At 35.6% G+C, this 18593-nt stretch overlaps 1 protein-coding gene across 1 annotated transcript in view; it reads left to right on the top strand.

Moving 5' to 3' along the window:
* Positions 1–5981: 5981 nt before the first annotated feature.
* LOC110100690 (RWD domain-containing protein 1) overlaps positions 5982–18593 on the top strand; it is a gene marked incomplete in the record, with an annotated part of 19032 nt that continues 6420 nt past the window's right edge. The window contains 6 exon segments of the mRNA XM_028693705.1: positions 5982–6152; positions 6226–6291; positions 6373–6440; positions 14169–14202; positions 14406–14475; positions 14745–14802. Coding sequence (XP_028549538.1) covers positions 6128–6152; positions 6226–6291; positions 6373–6440; positions 14169–14202; positions 14406–14475; positions 14745–14802 — 321 coding nt within the window.

Genomic DNA, 18593 nt, shown 5'->3' with positions numbered 1-18593 from the left:
TTCAAATTTTAAAAAAAAAAAAATAAAAAATAAAACCAAATGGCGGGTGAACAGTGCGACGCCAAATATGGCGTCGCACTGTTCATTGGCGACGGTATGCCGTAAGATTTCGCGCTCTGTTGGAGCGACCTTCTCCACGGCAAACGAGTGTTTGCGTATCCGTTGGAGATGCCCTAAGGGCTGAAAGTTGATGGCTTAACGTAGTGACATAGGCTTTGTTTGCTGAGGCTTTCTTACTACTTCTTTAAGCACTTTTTTAGTACAAAAGTTAATTTTTTTTTACTAAAAAGCTGCTTTAAGAATCAATCAAAAAGCTGTCCCAAACCAAACCATAGTTGCACTGTGTGGACAGAGACTTGAGAAAAGCAAGTGTACATGTGCGTGCAACCAGTATCAACTTGGCATGTATAACATGGCGTGGGTGGGGGTTATTGTGGTGTTGTATACTGAATGTTGGGAGATTCACCAAAACTAGAAAAAGCAAGAGATGCTGCCTCTAACGAAGCCTTAATTTATAATTCGAACTTTGGCTCAAATGAAGTCTTACATTTCATTTGGAACGGTTTTCTTATTGCTTTTTAGTACAAAAATTAAAAATTTTGTACTAAAAAATATCTTTAAGAAGCAATAAAAAAGCCGTCCCAAAAGAAGCCTTAATTTATAATCAGAACTAAGGTTTCAAAGTTCTTGAATTTGTGTTGAGTTTGTATTGAATATAACATAATAAATTATACTAATCTAACTGCAAATCTAATGGCATTGAAGGATATTATGATGTGTTTTGTATTAGAGCATCATGATGGATATTTTTTCTATTTATTTGTATCTATGTAGCTCTCATGTTTGAAATTGTAAAAATTTAGCATACAAAAAAGAAAAGCAGCATAAAAAATAATAATACCATTCCAAATTAAAAATAAATAGTTATTATGATAGGGCCTTTAGTTTTATAAGAGTTTCATGGATAAAAGAAAGTGGAAGAATCATTTACTTCAAAGCTTTTCAAGTATACAAGAAGTACATATATATATATACAATAAAAAAAGCCATGAGGAAAAATTATAGAACCAGACTTAGATGACAAAACTTTTAATAAAATAATTTGTAAATTTGAACCTAACCCCTCATTCAATCACCATAGGAATAATTGAAATATGCATATGAAATCATGTACATATGTAATATAAATAGAATATATAAGAGTAAGTAATATAAAGTAAAACACTATTTTGCTTCTTTGATATAAATCATAATGAGAATACATCAATAAAATAAGAACAACGACAAATAATTAAAGAGAAATTGAAAGCAACAACTACAAACATAAGAGCTATAAAACACAGAAAATATAAAAATATTGCTATACAAACTTAAATATTAAATGAAATCCTACAACTGATATGTTTGTTCCTATAGTGATGGTCCACCAAGCACTCTAGTACTAACTTTTATACTAAAGCCTTGCATAGGATCCCCATTTCCTTTCCCCCTTCTTGGAAAAAGACATGTACAAAATCTTATAATCCCCAATATAACATTTGCAAGTAGTTAACATCATTTGCAAAAGAAAATAAAATTAATATTTCAAATTAAAATTTCTAAATCACAAAAATTCAAAATCTCCTCATTATATGACTCCTTTTTAGGTAAACACTAGTTTAGGTTAGAATTTAAGTTCCTAAAATCTCTCCTTACTTAACCATTAAAATTCATAATTAAAGTTAGACATATGAGAGGTTATTTGTCAAAGCATTGCTCAATAACATTAACATGTATATAAAAGACCGAGAGAACTCACCAAGGATATATGATCTATCTGAGGTTGTTTATTAGAACACTACTTGATAATATTAACCTATGTGAAAGAAGCCAAAAGAACCCACCAAGGATGTATGTCATATTCGAGATTATTTCTCAGAGCATTCTTTGATAATGTTAACATGTGTGGAAGAGACTGAAATAATCCACTAAGAATATATAACATATCTGAGATTATTTGTCAGAGCATTACTCGATGATATTAACCTATATAGAATAGATTAATAGAATCCACAAAGGATGTATGAAGTATCTGAGTTTATTTGCTATAGTGTTGCTCGATGATGATATCGAGTATAGAAGAGGTTGAAGGAATTCACAAAAGATGTACAATATATCTAATGTTATTTATTAGAGTGTTGCTATATGACGTTAATATGTGTGAAATAGGTTGAAATAATCTACCAAGAATGTATGACCTATTTGAGATTATTTATTATACCATTGATTGATAAAGTTAACATGTGTGAAAAAGATTAAGAGAATCCGCAACGGATGTATGACATATTCGAAGTTATTTATTAGAGCATATATTGCTCGTTGATGTTAACATGTGTGGAAGAGGTCAAGAGAATTCACTAATGATGTATGTCCTATACAAGATTTTTTATGAGAGCATTACTCAATGATATTAACTTATATGAAATATGTCGAGAGAATCCTCCAAAAATATTTGATATATATGAGGTTGTTTGTTAGACCATTATTATGAAATTGATTCAACAATGACTGATACTAGAGAGGCAATAAAACAAACATAAGGTTACCCTTAATAGTGAGAGGCTTCTTTTACATCTGATGATAAATCTTGGCAAAGAGGCTATGTTGCTTCAACCATGCTCAAGATGTTGACATGAACGAACTTTCGAGGTTGGAGCAAAATTGCCCCCAGCTAGGAATCACATTCTCATATATAGCGTCAAATTGCTGCATCCTAGAATAGTGGTAAAGATATATAAAGTTTAACGTCTTAGTTTTATATGAAGATCTAGCACACAAATAAATAAAATATTAAGGTGTAGTGTCTATAAGAGACGCCAAGTTGTTTATGTGGAAAATATTAAAAAAGGAAAAAACCATGGAGCATGGCCCATTTTGAATGAACCCTCTAGTGTTTGCAGTTGATTACAAATGAGGCCCTTCCTTAGGGAAAAGGACTTGACTCGATGTATCCAATATACATTATATAGAATGCATTACGTGGTGGGAGTTAAAATAATCAAAGTTGACATGCTTGTTTGGTCAACATAATCATAGTTGGTGAGCAGTGTTAATCAGAAAGATCATTGTCGGGCAATGGTGGTTGAATGGACCGTTGTTCAGGTGACATAGTGTCACGACCCGACCCGATCCGGGACGGCCAGATCGTCCTGGACGATCCTGGAGCAGATTTTTGATATTACACATAGGTAAAAAAGATCATATTCGGATGACGATATTCCAAAGGGTTGTAGTTGGTAGGTGATGGATGTTTGAAAGATTGTAATTAGATGTTGATGGTCGAAAGGACCATAGTTGGGCGAAAGTGGTCGGAAAGACCATAATTAGCAAACAATGGTGGTCAGAAAGATCATAATCGAGTGATAGTGGTTAGAAGGAGCATAATCGGGCGACGGAGATCAGAAAGACCATAGTCAGGTGACAGTGGTCAAAATGATCAATATCGGCAGGCGATAGAGGTTGAAAAGACCGTAGTTGGGTTAAAAGTGGTCAGGAGGACCGTATTCGGACGACGACAATCGGGGAGATCGTAGTCAGGTGACTGTAGGTGATGGTGGTTAGAAGGATCGTAGTCGGTTGACAATAGAGGTTACACAATATAATAGTTTGGCAACAGTTGGTGGTCGGGTAGAAGTTTAAAGACGGTTGGTGATCGAGGAAATGTCCGGCGATAGTCATTGGCCAGACATAAATCCTGCGTCAGTTGGTAGTTGGGCAAAAGTTTGGCGACTGCTAGTAGTCGGGTGAAAGTCCGACAATAGTTGATGGTCGGGCAAAAGTCCGACGCCATGTGGTAGTCTAGGAGGGATCTAGTGGAAATAGAACTTTTATTTCTCTTCCTTTCCTCTCTTTCTTATCTACCTTAGTTTCCCCCTTACTTGGTTCCCATTTATGTGAAGAATGAGTGGCTATTTATAGATTTTTGAGGATGACATGATCAGTAAATAGGAAAAAGATCAATGTCAAGTTGTGAGTGTTTTTAATAGATGGTTGATATCAAGTCCCTTGATCATAAACCATTTATCGAGTATCTGAGTGTCTTAATATTGTCAGGAATCGGCAATCTTAGACTTGTTAGATTCATCTCGTATAGCCTCTTGATTCAACTATAAGCATGACATATTTGGTGATCATTTGATCATCCAATTTATGGTTTGAATGTTTCAAATATGCTTCGGGTCCTCAATTTGGACCAAATTGTGCTTGGATTGAGTCCAATTTAGGGTCATTGCGTTCGTCTTTTCGAGACATTCAATTCAACTATAAGTTTGCTGAAAACGAAGTTCGAATGATCCCATATTTAATTTTGAAAGTTTCTAACTCAATTTTGGCTCAAGATTCGTGCCATATCAAGATAATTTTTTTATGATATATCAATTTTAAATAAGTAATCAAACAAAATCAATTTGAACAAAATTAATTAAACAATATACAAGCCATCATTGAGCTTAATATTAAATTTTTAGTAAGTTACTTATTGAATAACAAACAAGATGTTGGTAAATATAAATAAATAAATTGAATTATATTTAAATTTAACCCATTTAACCCTCAAAACTCTTAATTAACATTTTAATTTATTTAATCACTATTTCTAAAGTGCATTAATCTATCAATAGTCCTATATAAATTGTTCTTTTCGATTGACAATAAATTAAAAAATATATATGTTGACAATAATGAAGAACAAAATTGTTGGGGCGGTCAGTGGAAGTGTAGATAAATATTTTTTTGACCTGAAATGAATCAATAGGCCCCTACGACTCAATTAAACCTAAAATTTTTAGGCGAAATTTTGAAAATATTATAATTTAAGATTTGGTTATCATAAAAAATATAATTAAGAACAAATCTTAAAATGATAAAATATGTAAAAAAAATAATTTCGTTTAAAAGCAGAACGCAAAAAAAATTTGCGTTTCCTGTCAAAACACTTTTCTTTTTTGCCTTTTCTGTTAAAAGATAATTTTTTATTTTGCATTCATGTGTTTTTTTTTGCTGTCCTTCAAAAGTCTAAAATTTAATTTACAAATTTAAGGTAAAATTCTATAAGGTGGTGACGAGACTTGCAAAGCATTATGGTGCTAATGTTGGCCATTAAAATACAAGCATAATATTAAGTTAAGTGTTGCAGAGATGGGGATGCTCAAGTGGATTAGTAACTTTACTCTTAAAGAGAGGATACAAATGATCATATAAGCGAAAAAGTTTAAGTAGCTCCTATGAAAGATGAATTTTTATTAGGTCCGGTGTCTTGACGTAGCTCTACGTTCGGACGTTAGTAAAATGGTGCCACGTGCTCTTACTTTTTACTGTGCGGCCCGACGATCTGACCCGGACCGGACCCGGGATTGCTATGTATTGACTGATTTGCGCAGACCGGGGTATTTCTAGGTATTGCTCGATATTGCTTTTCAATAATGAGAGCAATAATGATAAATACCATTATGTCAAGATCAATACCGAGCAATACCCATATTTTGCTAGTTATTGCTCGGTATTGCTCGGTATTGGTCTTGACAGAGCGGTATTTCCATTATTGTCAAACAATACCTAACAATACCGAGCAATACCTAGCAATACTGGGTTCCGATCCGAGTCGGGTCGTCGGGCCGCGCGGTAAAGAGTAAGAGCACGTGACGACATGTTGTTGATCTCCGGATGTAGAGCTACGTCCGATGTCCGGACCTAATAATTGTTCGTGAAAGATAAGATTAAAGAGAGTTATCTTAGAGTCTTAGATGGTTCGATCACATAAAATGACTCTTTTTATTTTTATTTTTTGTTAAAATGCGAATTATAATTACATAAAAAAAAAACCCCAATTTTTTATATTTTAATCTTTTTAAAATTTGTTCTTAATAACCTTCCTCATACTAAATTCCTTTAAAAATTTTCGCTACTTTTTAACGAAGATTTTAAGATTACACATCAAATTCCCAAGTTTTTTCAGTCTTTACTTATGCACTCGCGCCGCCTCCTGCAGCAGCAACAACCGTACCGCCGCCCGATCTCTCTCTTCCTCAGAGAGGGAGTTATCAGACCTAAAACCCAAATTTTCTGGCCGTGAACGTCTTCTCAAGCAACCATGACTGGTAGATACGGAAACTTTTGTAAGATCGTATACCCTAATTCTCCTTTATGTTACCTGTTCACCGTGTTCTCCGCGAATTTCTTTTGAGGCAGACCACGCGCAGGATCAGGAGATGGAAATCGAGGCGTTGGAAGCCATTCTTATGGATGACTTTAAAGGTTTGTATTTAGATCTAAATTCATAGTTGCGGCTGATTGGGGCCGTGTTCCATCTTATAAATCGGCGAACTTTTTTGTCAGAAATCGACCCCAGCGAGAGCGGCGTAAGCACCACAAACCGGTGCTTCCAGATTACCCTGTCACCGCAAGTGAGTGCCATTGCTCGAGAAAATTGGAATTGAATTGGATTCCCTTGCCAAGCTACTATATTTGGGTCTCGTCTTTGTCTTTATTTTATTATATTTGTGGAATGTTATCCAGTGTGTGTGTGTGTGTGTGGGGATTGCAACATGATTCGAGTAATCACAATAATCGCATTGGCAGGAAAGCTTGTAAGCTGGATCAAAACGCCATATTTATTCAATGTATTGTTGAAGAGGACATGCGTACAACTCTTATAAATCAAAGTTGTTTCGTTTAACTGTTTTTTTTTTTTTTTAACTACAGTCATTGATGAACGCATCTCTAAAAAATCTTGCTGTCTACCTTAGTTCGGGAGAAACTTATAATTTGTAATCGTTAGTTTATTATTCCAATGAAATCAATATTTTGTCAAAGTTTTAAATTTTAATTGTAAGTTAGGTTTCTTCCCTTATGTGAAGGGAAAATTATTAGGTACGGATACCGGACGTAGAGATAAGTCCGGTCACGTCCGGTCATCCACTTAAAATTTGACACGTCCAGTTTTATTTATTTTTTTACTTTATATATTTAATGTGTCTGCGGAAATTTAAGCCAAATGCATCAAAAGCGCAACCAAAGCACGGTAAAAAAACGCAACAAAAGAACAATCGAGTGCAACTAAAGCGCAGATAAAGGGCAATAAAAAAGTGCACCAAAAGAGTAGTCAAAGCGTAACTAAAGTGCATGTAAAGCGCACAAAAAAGCGCAACCAAAGTGCACTCCACATGTCAAATTTTAAGTGAATGTCCGAACGTATCTCTATGTCCGGTCTCCGCACCTAATAATTTTCTTATGTGAAGACGGCACAATTGTTCTGTCTTCGGTTGAAAGTGTGCACACTTGGAAATTTGACCACATCAATAGTTTTAAGTGACACTTTATTTTTGGAGCTTTTTTTGTTTTCACCATGCCAATCACCCAAATCCCAGTACCTGAAGGATTACATAGATTGAGAATTGCTGGATGAAGGGAGTTTGGCTCATATCCTTAAGTGGTATACCAGATGTCTAGCATATGATTGTTATGTGCTATTTTGTCTGCTTCTTGGCTTGGTTGTTTTATTGTAGGCTAATTTATTTATATTATTCTTTAAAATAAAAATGTATATATAAAAAAAAAACGTTTGCTGTATTTGCATAATGTAAATGCACTGGATCATGTGGGTTTGCCTAGTGGTAGCTTGGAATGGCTTAAAATGGTATCACATAATTATTGTGTTGTTACATATATTGACCATACATTGGCAAGAGTGCTCATTTTTCTTCAGTTTTTACAATTTATTGTTCCGTTTTAGTATCTGTCATTAGAAGATAGAACTTTATTTGTTTGCTCGACTAGTATCTCATGGATTATGTACACGTGCGGGTGTCAATACACTTTTTAGGTTGTCAACGCTACATCTTTTATAACTCGGGAGTTTTATTATTATGGATTATATAGAGACCGGATATGAAAAAATCCCACCATGAAGTGGGATGCGTCATTGTAAGGGTTCTCAAACTTATATCCTTGAAAATAGCAAAACTAAAAGCCAGGATGAGTGTGAAAGTCGTCTAAGAACCGGAGGGTAGAGGGTCTCCATTCCATGACTCCTAAGACACAAGTCTGAGGGATAAAAGGTGAAATATTAAAGAATGGGCTTGATCTCATTCCAAATATCCTAGGTTACTTATGTCTAAGGCCTCATTAATTTTAAAAAACCATTAGAGTGAACTCATCCCACTCTAGGGTAGGGCATGCCATTTTTAAGGCTAAAAGGGGTAGCATAAAAACGAACCTAGTACCTAAGCTATCTTAGGATGATCAAAAGCTACTTAGTGCATACCACTATTCAATTTAATGTCAACTTGAACTAAGAAGACAACTGAACACCCTAGGTTCCACTAGGATAATACTAGAGACAAAGAGATGAAAGGATCTATTAGATAACTCTAGGGTCATTAGAAAGGTCTAAGGGTCAAACTACTAGCTCTCTTAGGATCATTTAAGGGGAATCTAGAGTTTAAACTATTAGCACACTTAGGATCATCTAAATGTCATTAGAATTAAATGAAGGAGTCATTAGATGGCTCATGATCAAATGAGACCTTCTAAGGCACCCTAAAAGCTAGTTTAGAAGCTAAGGAGACTACTAGTTCACCTAGAGGCAACTAACTTAAGCTAGGGTTGAGAAACCATAAGGGTCTTATAAGGTGGTATGGTCTCACCTGAACTACCCTATGGGAGGTTTCTAGTCCAACTCGGATTATCTAAAGGGAAGGCTAGAACCATATGAGAAAGTTATTGAAAAATTCAAATATCATATGAGATTGTCTAAGGCAAGCTATTAGCTAGATGTATGATCATCTCGACTAGACTAATGGAAGCATGCTAAGTCGCCTAGGGTCGATGGGGAAGAGCTAGGTCAAATACATGAATCAAGAGACTCGTAAGGACTACACTGGTCAATCTTTCAAAGTTTAGGATTTTATGATTTTTTACTATATGGTAGTTAAAGGGGTTTAAGCCTAAGTGTTTTGATTTAAAAAAATTAATTTTTTTAAACATCTTTTTGTGTTCTTTAAAAGCTTAAAGGAACACCTAAAATTTTATATGTCCAAAACCTATATCTATAAGAATATGTGTCAGATATGACAATAAGCAGGCATCCTAATAAAACATCTCTCACAACAAGGTTACATCAAACTGTGGGTGACACACACCACTCTAATAAAACATCTCTCGCAACTGGATCAATCTAAAGGCCTCGTCAAGACATCACTTGCCCTTCTCATCTCAAATAGGGCGATCGCAGAATAACCTTACACGCCACATCAATCCATCAATCTGACTACTCTCTAGAGACATTCGACCTCCTCTAATCTCAGTAAAGGTCCCAGAACCACTCGCAGCCAACGACGACAAGCTTCTAGTGGGACATCCGACTCGCCCCTCTCAGTTGACATTCCATTTGACATCGATGGTCGACCAACGACAAACCCTAATCGGACAACCGACACATCAAAGACATACTTTACTTAGCCGTCCAAACTCTGTAAAAAGGAGGGTGACGGACAATAGAAAGGATGATGGAGGGAAAGGAGGGAAAATGAGAGAAACACAACCACAAGCACTAAGTAAGAGGAGAGATTTAATTCAACTCCATTTAGAGAAAAGCCTCAGATGGGATGCTATAACCCTTTTTTGTAACCAAAAGCTCTAAGCTTTCTACTAGCTTGTATTTCTGGTCTGGATAATAAAGATTTCGTCTCCTTCTCTCCCTCTTTTATCGTAGTCTATATTTTTCCACATTCTCCCCTCATACCCCCTTGTATGCTTGTGGTGCTTAGTACTGCCAAGCATCATCCACCAAACAAAATGGATCCAACAGGTAGCTTAGAGAGTAAGCCAAGGAAGGAAGAGGGCATGAGACCTCATGTATATTAATGGATGGTCCTCTCTTCCAATATTTTTAATGTTTGAAAGATTGGAAAGAGTTTTTTTTAGTGATGGAAAAGAGAGAGTAGAAAAGAGAGAGTAGAGAAGAGAAATTAATATATGATATATTGATACTATAATATAATATAAAATTATAAATATATAAATAACTACATAACAATTCATACTTGCTCACTAAGTCTATTTCGCAGCAGAAGCCTTGATCAAAGTTTTTCATGTGGGCGAAAATTTCATGCAAATGAAAATTTTCCACACAAAACTACATGAAATCTTTGAGAAATTATTGTTGCGCTTGTCACATGTATCCCCAAATATGTTGAAGAACATGATTCAACTCATAGAATCCAATTTCGAGCACGGCGACGAATCTCGGCGACCATGATTGACTCAACATATCGTCACGCTCAATCGTGCGAAGAATGCATGAAGTAGATTTGATCGATGGCTTAAAGCCAACGAATGTTACAATCAACGGAGGACAATCCTACAAAGCACATAGTGAGTCCAAGGAAGGTCTATACCAATAATGAGGTGAACACCATGGTATTTAAATATTTAATTGAAACATTGGGATCAAGAAACTAAGCCATATAGGTAATATAAACATTGGAGAACATACCTATTCTCAATCAGGTCATCATCATGGACATGTTTTACGCTAAATTGAAATAGAAAATAAATGCCATGTATAACATCCATACACATAATTCATTTTCCCAATGAGTAAAGTCTTTCATATTTGTTTCAAAAGGTGAACATTTAAAGTGATAAATTTCTTAGCATTTTTTTTGTCTAAATTAAAACCTCTTTTTGAAAAGTTATGTTGCAAATAAGCTAAACCAAAATATGCCTTAGAAGATGGTTTGGGTATATATATGACAAAGGGTAGAAACAGATCAATAAGGTGGATGGATGAAGTTAATATTGAAGGATTAGGATAAAAAGGAGGTAGATCAAAGGTAACTTGATAGAATTCATGCAGAAAGATTTGATCAAAACAAGTTTACGACTTAGTGGAGCATTAAACAGGCTTCATAAACCGATCAAGTTGGTATAGAGCTGATAATGATGATGTATTTTTCGTTTAAATTTGAAAGGGCTTCACATAATAGTTTTAGAAGGGTTATTTTGCGGTTTGACGAGGACTTGCGGCGCGATTTTCGAATTCCAGATAAAGAGTTGATTTGTTAGGAAATTCATTGGCAAAAAAATGAATCTAAGTTGGTATTCATGTTCTGCAGAAAGTAATAAAAAAATAAAAAAGAAAATAAATTCTCTACTAGCTTCTTATTGGTAGGCACAAGTTGGGAAAAAAGTAAATAAAGAATTTCGCCATCTTCATGAAGTCTTAAATAATACCTCACTGAATGAAACTACAAGGTAACAAGTTAGAACAAGTCATATCCTTAATGGTAGTTTGATGCATGATTGCTATGAAAGAATTTAAAAAATGATAATAATATGGATACAAATTAAATGGGGAAGATTAAGACTAAGAAATAGAACCTTTTAAGCACGTCTTTTACCCAAACAAGGTGCTAATCTCTCTTGCAATGTTTTGAGCTTTTGCTTAATCAATGTCAAAATTCTATAATAGATGTATGACTTTCACATTCAAAATAAGAATTTTAATCATGCATAAATTGTCGTACATAACTCATTATTCTTTATAGATGGAAGAAATAATAATATGCCAATAAATTGTTTTCAATTTTAATGACGGGTGTGAACATAACCCAAACAAAATAATAAAATGATGCTAATACCCATAAAACATAATATGACTCATTCCCTAGACTTGTTGGAATGATTAATGTCTCTTTGATGACATAAATAGAAGAATACATAATTAATGCACGTGCTAAATTTCATGATCTCTAGAATTTTTTACGTATGTTCATTTTAGTCTGTGACTTTTTAAAGCATTCAATTTGGTGCCCTAACTCACAAAATCTGAACCAATTTAGGCATATTGTCAACTTTGGGTCTTTTTGGATGGAAATTGGTGGAGAGAAGTGCTCCATGAGGGCATCTTGGACATTTAATGGCCAGTCTTGTTGCTTAATAGCAACTAAAACTAATGAGATTGACCTTATGAAGTCTCAAATACGCCATGCAAAACTTTCCTCCATTAATTTTGATCCCAAGAAGCAGAAAAGTTGACTGTAGGGACAAAATTGGCTCTGATTTGTTAAGTTGAAGGACAAAATTTGAACACTGAAATTGCTTGGAACTTAATTGAATGCACCTAAAAAATTATAGGGATCATTTTGTTCATTTACTCTATAAATAGAAAAAATAACTAATAGCCAAGGCCCAAGAAACAGTTTTACATATTTAATTCCATTGAATAAAATATACCAAATAAAATAGTAACATAACCTTGATGTCAAGAAGATATAATTTGACTCAAATAACCTAAACATTTATTTAAATGACTTCCTAATGCAGAACAACATGCATGAATCGGAAACTTGCACGAAATATGTTAAGAGCAATTTCAGATTTTAGTTATTCGTGATTAAAACAACAAGATACAACTCTTAAAGGCTCAACTCAGTTAGCCTAAGCCACACAAGAGACTGAGCCAAATCAAAACACATAGGAAAACTAAGACATTGCAATGCGAAGTAGTTTCCAACTTAACCAAGACTTAACAATGAAATCTAATAGCAAAGAAGTAACAAACCTACGATTACTAATGGATGGCGATTAGTGGACACAATTTCTTGCTTGCACAAACTCTCAACAAAGTAAGTAGAATTTGAAAAGTAAGTGAATCAAGGAAGAAGATCACCTTCTCGGAGAGATGACGTGAATCACTATAAACCTTCCGTAGCTTCTCTTCCCTAGCCTTGATCACAATGAGTAGCAAGTGGTGGGCGACCTTCTCTTTGCATCCAACAATGTTTGGAATCAAGTTGAGGAAGGCAAGTTGAGAAGATCCATACAATCTTAATCTTCGTACGCAAAATCGGATTCAACTCCGGATTGATCATCCATCTCAAATCAATGAGGGAGAGACACCTTGAGAAGGAGCGTGGAGAGAGAGGGAGTGGACGGTGGGAGAGGGTGGTCGGCAGGTGGTAAGGGGAAGGGAGACGGTTAGGGTTTAGAGGAGGCTAGGCTAGATGGAATAGAGAATGAGTTAAACTCCAAATCTGAAAATATTCTCAGATTTAATTAAAATTGGAGGGAAATTAAAAGGATTTGAAATTCAATTAGCATGACATTAATTCCCTTAATGAAGCACTAAAGGAGAGGGGCCCATTAAAGGGGGCCGGCGGCATGTAGAGGGGATTGGGAGTGAGGGAAAAGGAGTTATGCGTTTCCTAATTCGCTCCGCCCAATTAATTATGAAAATCTCAAATCCGCTCAAATTCAAAATTTGAAATTTGAAATCTCATTGAAAACTTTCCTAATTTGGCGTTGGACAAATTTGGAAACTTCCACTTTGAATTTCAGAATTTGAAATTTGTGGAGAAGCAATAAGGGAACTAACAATTGGTGTAGGGGAAGATGGTGGGGAAAACAACAAGGGGAAGGCCGGCGGTTAAGGTGGTGCCGGTTGGATGAGGGGACGGTGGGTCTTGGGGAGTTAGTGAGGCTTGGCTAGGGGCGGTTATGAAGTGGTTGTTGGTGGAGGAGGGTGGTCGGCGGTGGGTGTGGGTAGAAGAAAAGAAAGAAGGGGAGATAAACCAAGAGCCACCAGGTGACTGTTGGGTATGACGGGTGGCCTCTCCTAGGCTCCACCAAATTCACAAACTTTCTCTCTCAAGCTCTCACAAACGCTTCAAGAAGAAGAAAATGCAGGAAATTTTTTTATATCATTCATTAACCCTCAAAAGTACAAGATGAAGGCTATAAATAGCCTAATACAATGACATAAAATAAAAGATTAAAATACCCTCGAGGGGCTACAAGACTCAATCCCTCAAGCAAGGGTAAAAAGGGAAAAATGCAGAAATAAAATACATCAAAATAAAATGACCATACTAAAATCAGAAATACATCGGGCAGATCGTGGCCGTAGATCTACGGCCACGTCGGCGGTAAACTTTCCAACTGATGTCCCCATCACTTCCCCTCTGACATAAATGGAAGAATGCATAATAAATTCAGCTGAACTCCAAGGTTATGTCTGACGAGATTGATTAGATTTTTGTTAAGATAATTTGGATCCCTTCCCTTTACTTTTAATGCGCTCACGGGAATGATTTTTGTAAGAATACTTATGTAATTCTCCTCTTGGGCAGGAGGATGATTTGGATGCATCAAATTATACTCCAGGTCAGTTCATTTGACTGGCATTTTCATGTCTATTTTCAAGTCATACATGTTCAACTTTTCTAGTACTGCACATTTCATCTTACAATTATCAAAGTTAATGAGAAAAGTTTCATACTGTTCCAGCATGTTCGTAGAAAGTAATTAGTAATTTAGTACTCATTTGAAAATATTCTTTTAGTGCTGAGCATGTATTTTTTTTGCAGTTCAGTTGGCTTTGATTTTTTCTCATACTGAAAAATACCCAGATGAACCTCCACTTTTGAATGTCAAGAGGTCAGTCCCGAATCTTGATGCAAGTTTATTTTCTTAAAATTTGTTTTTTCAATCATTTTGTTTCTTTATGCACTTGATTGTAGAATAGGACAACTTAATTTGGTTGTGTTCTTAATTTACTTTTTGTTTTTATGTTATTAATCTAACGTGTTTTAAGAGTTCTTAACGTGATTTTAATGTTTTTTCTTATTAAGGTAAAAATACATGTTATGCATCAGTGAATGTTTAGTACTTCTGATTTGTTGACTGCAATTCCCTTGTCTATGCAGCATACGTGGAATAAAAACTGATGATCTTAATATGCTACAAGAAAAGCTTGGAAGAGAGGTAGAATAAAAAACTTTCTTTGATTGTTTGTTTATTTTTTATTGCTTCTCGAAAAATCATGATGAAATCTGAAGGTGATGAGGACATCAGAGATCAACGGCTACGATCTTGAGTTATTTATTTTTCTGTACTAGTTTATTCTATATTGTTGTTTTTCCCTTTATACCCTTACGGGTGGTCATGTAGTGTTGTAGCCCGAATGGTATTTTAGTTTTTTATTTCTTTTTTCTTCTTGAGCCTATTTATAGGCTAGTTGTTTTGTATTATGGGATGATGATCAATATGAAATTTTCAGCTTGTGCTTATGGATCTCTTTGTGAGTTCTAAGTTCTCTCTCTTGGGATGATCTCTTAGTGAGTTCATGAGAGGAGGAAGATCTCTTTGTGAGTTCTAAGTTTTCCCAAGATTTCTTTGTGAGATTTGGGGTGGAAGTACTTGAGGTGAGTAAATCCCTAGTTCTTCAATTTCTATTATTTTTCCTCGGATTGATTTTCCCTTCCCCTAAGCCCCTTGCCGCCACTCCCATTGGGCCATCCAAGCCGGCGGCCCCTTCTGCCTTCCACCCACCGCCGGCCTTCCTTCCCCTTCATCCCCTCTCCACTTCTCTAGCCGCCGGCCTCCCTCCTAGGGATTACAAATTTGAAATTCAAATTTTTCCAAGAGACATTGATGACTTTCCTAAAATAATTCCATGATTTTAGGCAATCCTCTTAATTGAATTTCAATTCAAATTTGAAATTCAAACAAATTCCAATTAATTGTCTTTATATTAGGAAACTTCCCTTTCATAGAAAATCTGAAATTTAATTCAGATTTTCTTAAAATCTGTGATTAATTGTGTGGGCCTCACTTAATAAAAACTCAAGCCTCTCTCTCCAATACATATGGCCGGCCCGTTAATGGGCTTTTCTCTCTCCCCAAATTAAATTAAAAGCTCCACTAATTCAGCCCCAAATCCCTCCCCCATTTCCCCCTCTCTCTCTCTCCACTTTGCCACCTAAGCAACATTTAATGCCTCCTCCAATTAACCATCAATCCTCCCAATTATCTCTACCCGTTGGAATTGAAATTAATTTCAGAAAATCTGAATCAATTTCCCTCCAATTCAAATTCAAACCAAGAATTAACTCCCCCCTCTTTTCCCTCAAACCTGATCTTCCTTTCCCTTATTTACCCGGCAACAATACGAGCATGCTTCTTCCTGCTGTTACGCCATCCAGAAGGTTTCCACATCCACTGCCTCAAGTTCCTGGACGTGCTACCCTGCTGTCCTGAAATTCCTGCAAAGGAAAATCAGCAGTTTCACTGCTAAGAACCCTCCGGGTGCTGTCCAAAGCCTTCCTTTGGCTGCTGTTCAGATTTTCTAAGTTATAGGGTTGCTGTCCAGAAAAATTTCAGCAGTAGAAACAACTGTTCTGCAGATCAAAAGTCCTCCAACTGCCGCACAATTCTCCAAACAGAATTCAGGTTGTCCAAAGAAAATCCAGCCAAAAGGGGCGACTGTCTTGCCCGGGAAGATCTTCTGATTGCTGTTCCAAGCCCCAAACCTAGGATTCGGTGATCTCTTTCCCTCATTCTTTATTTACCTAGTCATTTTCTAATGTGGAATTAATTGATTCACTAAGATCTTGTTAGCTCTACCCGCTAAAGCCTAGTATTTTAAAATGTGAGAGTAGAGTGAGGGGTCCTTGCATAGCAACTATCATCATTGTTAATTTAGGGATTTATTGTTGAAACCATTCATGTATGCAACGATAGGTTGACTTGATTGTTTTATGATTTTAACTCTTACGCGTGTGATTCAGCCTAAGCTTATTTTATCGCGCTTAGTGTTTTCTTTTGTCGTTAGAAAATTCATTGTGAAGATATGATTATTTTGGCTTCTAACACTTAAGCGTGCAAAATCTTCAAGTAATTCAACTTGCATGATCGTATCACATAAGAAGGTCTATACTCATAAGAAGCACATTATGCATTAGAGGGAGCACGTAGTTATTCTGTTTTTTATGATGTGATATACAAACTGAAGTAAAAATGCTGGGTCTTACATCCAATCTAAGAGAGGCTTATGTAAGGTTTTGTTTTGATAAACTTGTTGACTTTGTGCTGACTCTATTAATCAGGCTAGAGTTTACATCCTGATATCCTAGTAGTGGATATTGCAATCTCAAGAGCAAGGAAGGTCCATCAGTGGGACTGGCTGACTATAGAGAGGCTTATAGGTGGGATTTACAGCCTCTGAGTCCAAGGAAAATCCATAAGTGGCAACTATAGCTTTGATAGTAGAGAATTTTATAAATTAGTTTACAACTTTAATGCAACGTGTACTTAAATATACATATCGAAGTGATGGCTCACTAGGACTGTTATATTAAACGTTAAAAATTCATACATGAGTTATTGGCCAATGTTGATAATCTGAGTTGACACCATATGATTTTAAATTGTGCATTAGGCATAGTTTGAGCATGCCTTAACTCTATGATTGCTTATTATTTTGTGGGACTTAATAATGATAATTAGTTCCTTTGTGAACTAGGTTGATATTTTAAACCATAACATGATGGCGTATTTTATCATGATTTAAAAGCAAAGTTCAGCTTACTATTTATTTCATCATTATTTGTTTGTATCTTCTATTTTTTTTTCCTTTACTAAGCGTTGAAATAATGTTGTTGCACTCGCTGAATAATGATAATTAATTCCTTAGTGAACTAGGTTGATATTTTAAACCATAACATGATGGCGTATTTTATCATGATTTAAAAGCAAAGTTAAGCTTACTATTAATTTCTCCATTATTTGTTTGTGTCCTCAATCTTTTATTCCTTTACTAAGCGTATGTATTAGATTTAACCTATGTTAAAAAAGTCACTCTAAGTGTTCCCTTTATGTTTGCACCCCTTGAATATTTAGGTTGTCCTGCTATTAGATTTATGGTCACTTGCAATCTTCTTTGGGAGTTCTCTTTCCTTGATGGTCAACAGGAGTGCGGGACCTTATAGATAAAATTCTTGACTTTCTAAGATGCCACAAACCTTTTGTCAACAAAAATATGGGAGAAGTCTGCCCCATATGTCATGCCTCCTTTTTCATCGTACGACATCCATTGTGAGACTTGAATCATTTCGAATGCAAGTTAAATTTTGAAGTATTTTCTTGATAGACCCTTCCTACTCACAACTTTGAGGTTTTCCTCTATATCTTTGTGGCTATCTTGTTGGGAGATTTATGATTAACTTGACCACCTTCTTTAGGAGCCCTTTTTTCTTGATGGTATGGATGGCCATAAAGATGGAGGTCTTGACCTTTTAAGATTCCACCAATATCTTTGGGTGGAAGATCACTCATAGTTGTATTTCTTAGATGCCACACCTTGATGTTCACTTTGTGGTATCTTTTATGGGCCCAAATATTCTATATTTTGTGCCATGTCATCTTTTACGAAAAGCAACTCTATAGTTTGAGATTTTTCTCATTATATCTTTGAGGACGACATACTAGGAGATTTGTGGTAAACTTGCAAAACTTCTTCGTTAGTTGTCTTTCCTTGTCGCTGACCTTATAGACAGGGGAGGAAAGAAACATCCTTTCCTTCTAGCTCTAGGGTGTTTGCTCAAGTACCTCCTAGAAAGATTCTTTATAACTAAATTTTAACTATTTTTCTTGCCCATCGAAGAATTTCAAGTTGTTTTGGGTGAGTCAAATGTTGAATTGTAGTGTGCTCGGAGATCCCGGAGTGCTCAGCTATTGGTCGAGTCTTTTCCTTCAATATTTCCTTTTTTATCCTA

The sequence above is a fragment of the Dendrobium catenatum genome, unplaced genomic scaffold (assembly GCF_001605985.2).
Source record: "Dendrobium catenatum unplaced genomic scaffold, ASM160598v2 fragScaff_scaffold_338, whole genome shotgun sequence".
Classification (NCBI taxonomy): Eukaryota; Viridiplantae; Streptophyta; class Magnoliopsida; order Asparagales; family Orchidaceae; genus Dendrobium; species Dendrobium catenatum.
Note: the sequence above shows the minus strand (reverse complement) of the source record. Positions and strands in the feature narration are given on the sequence as shown.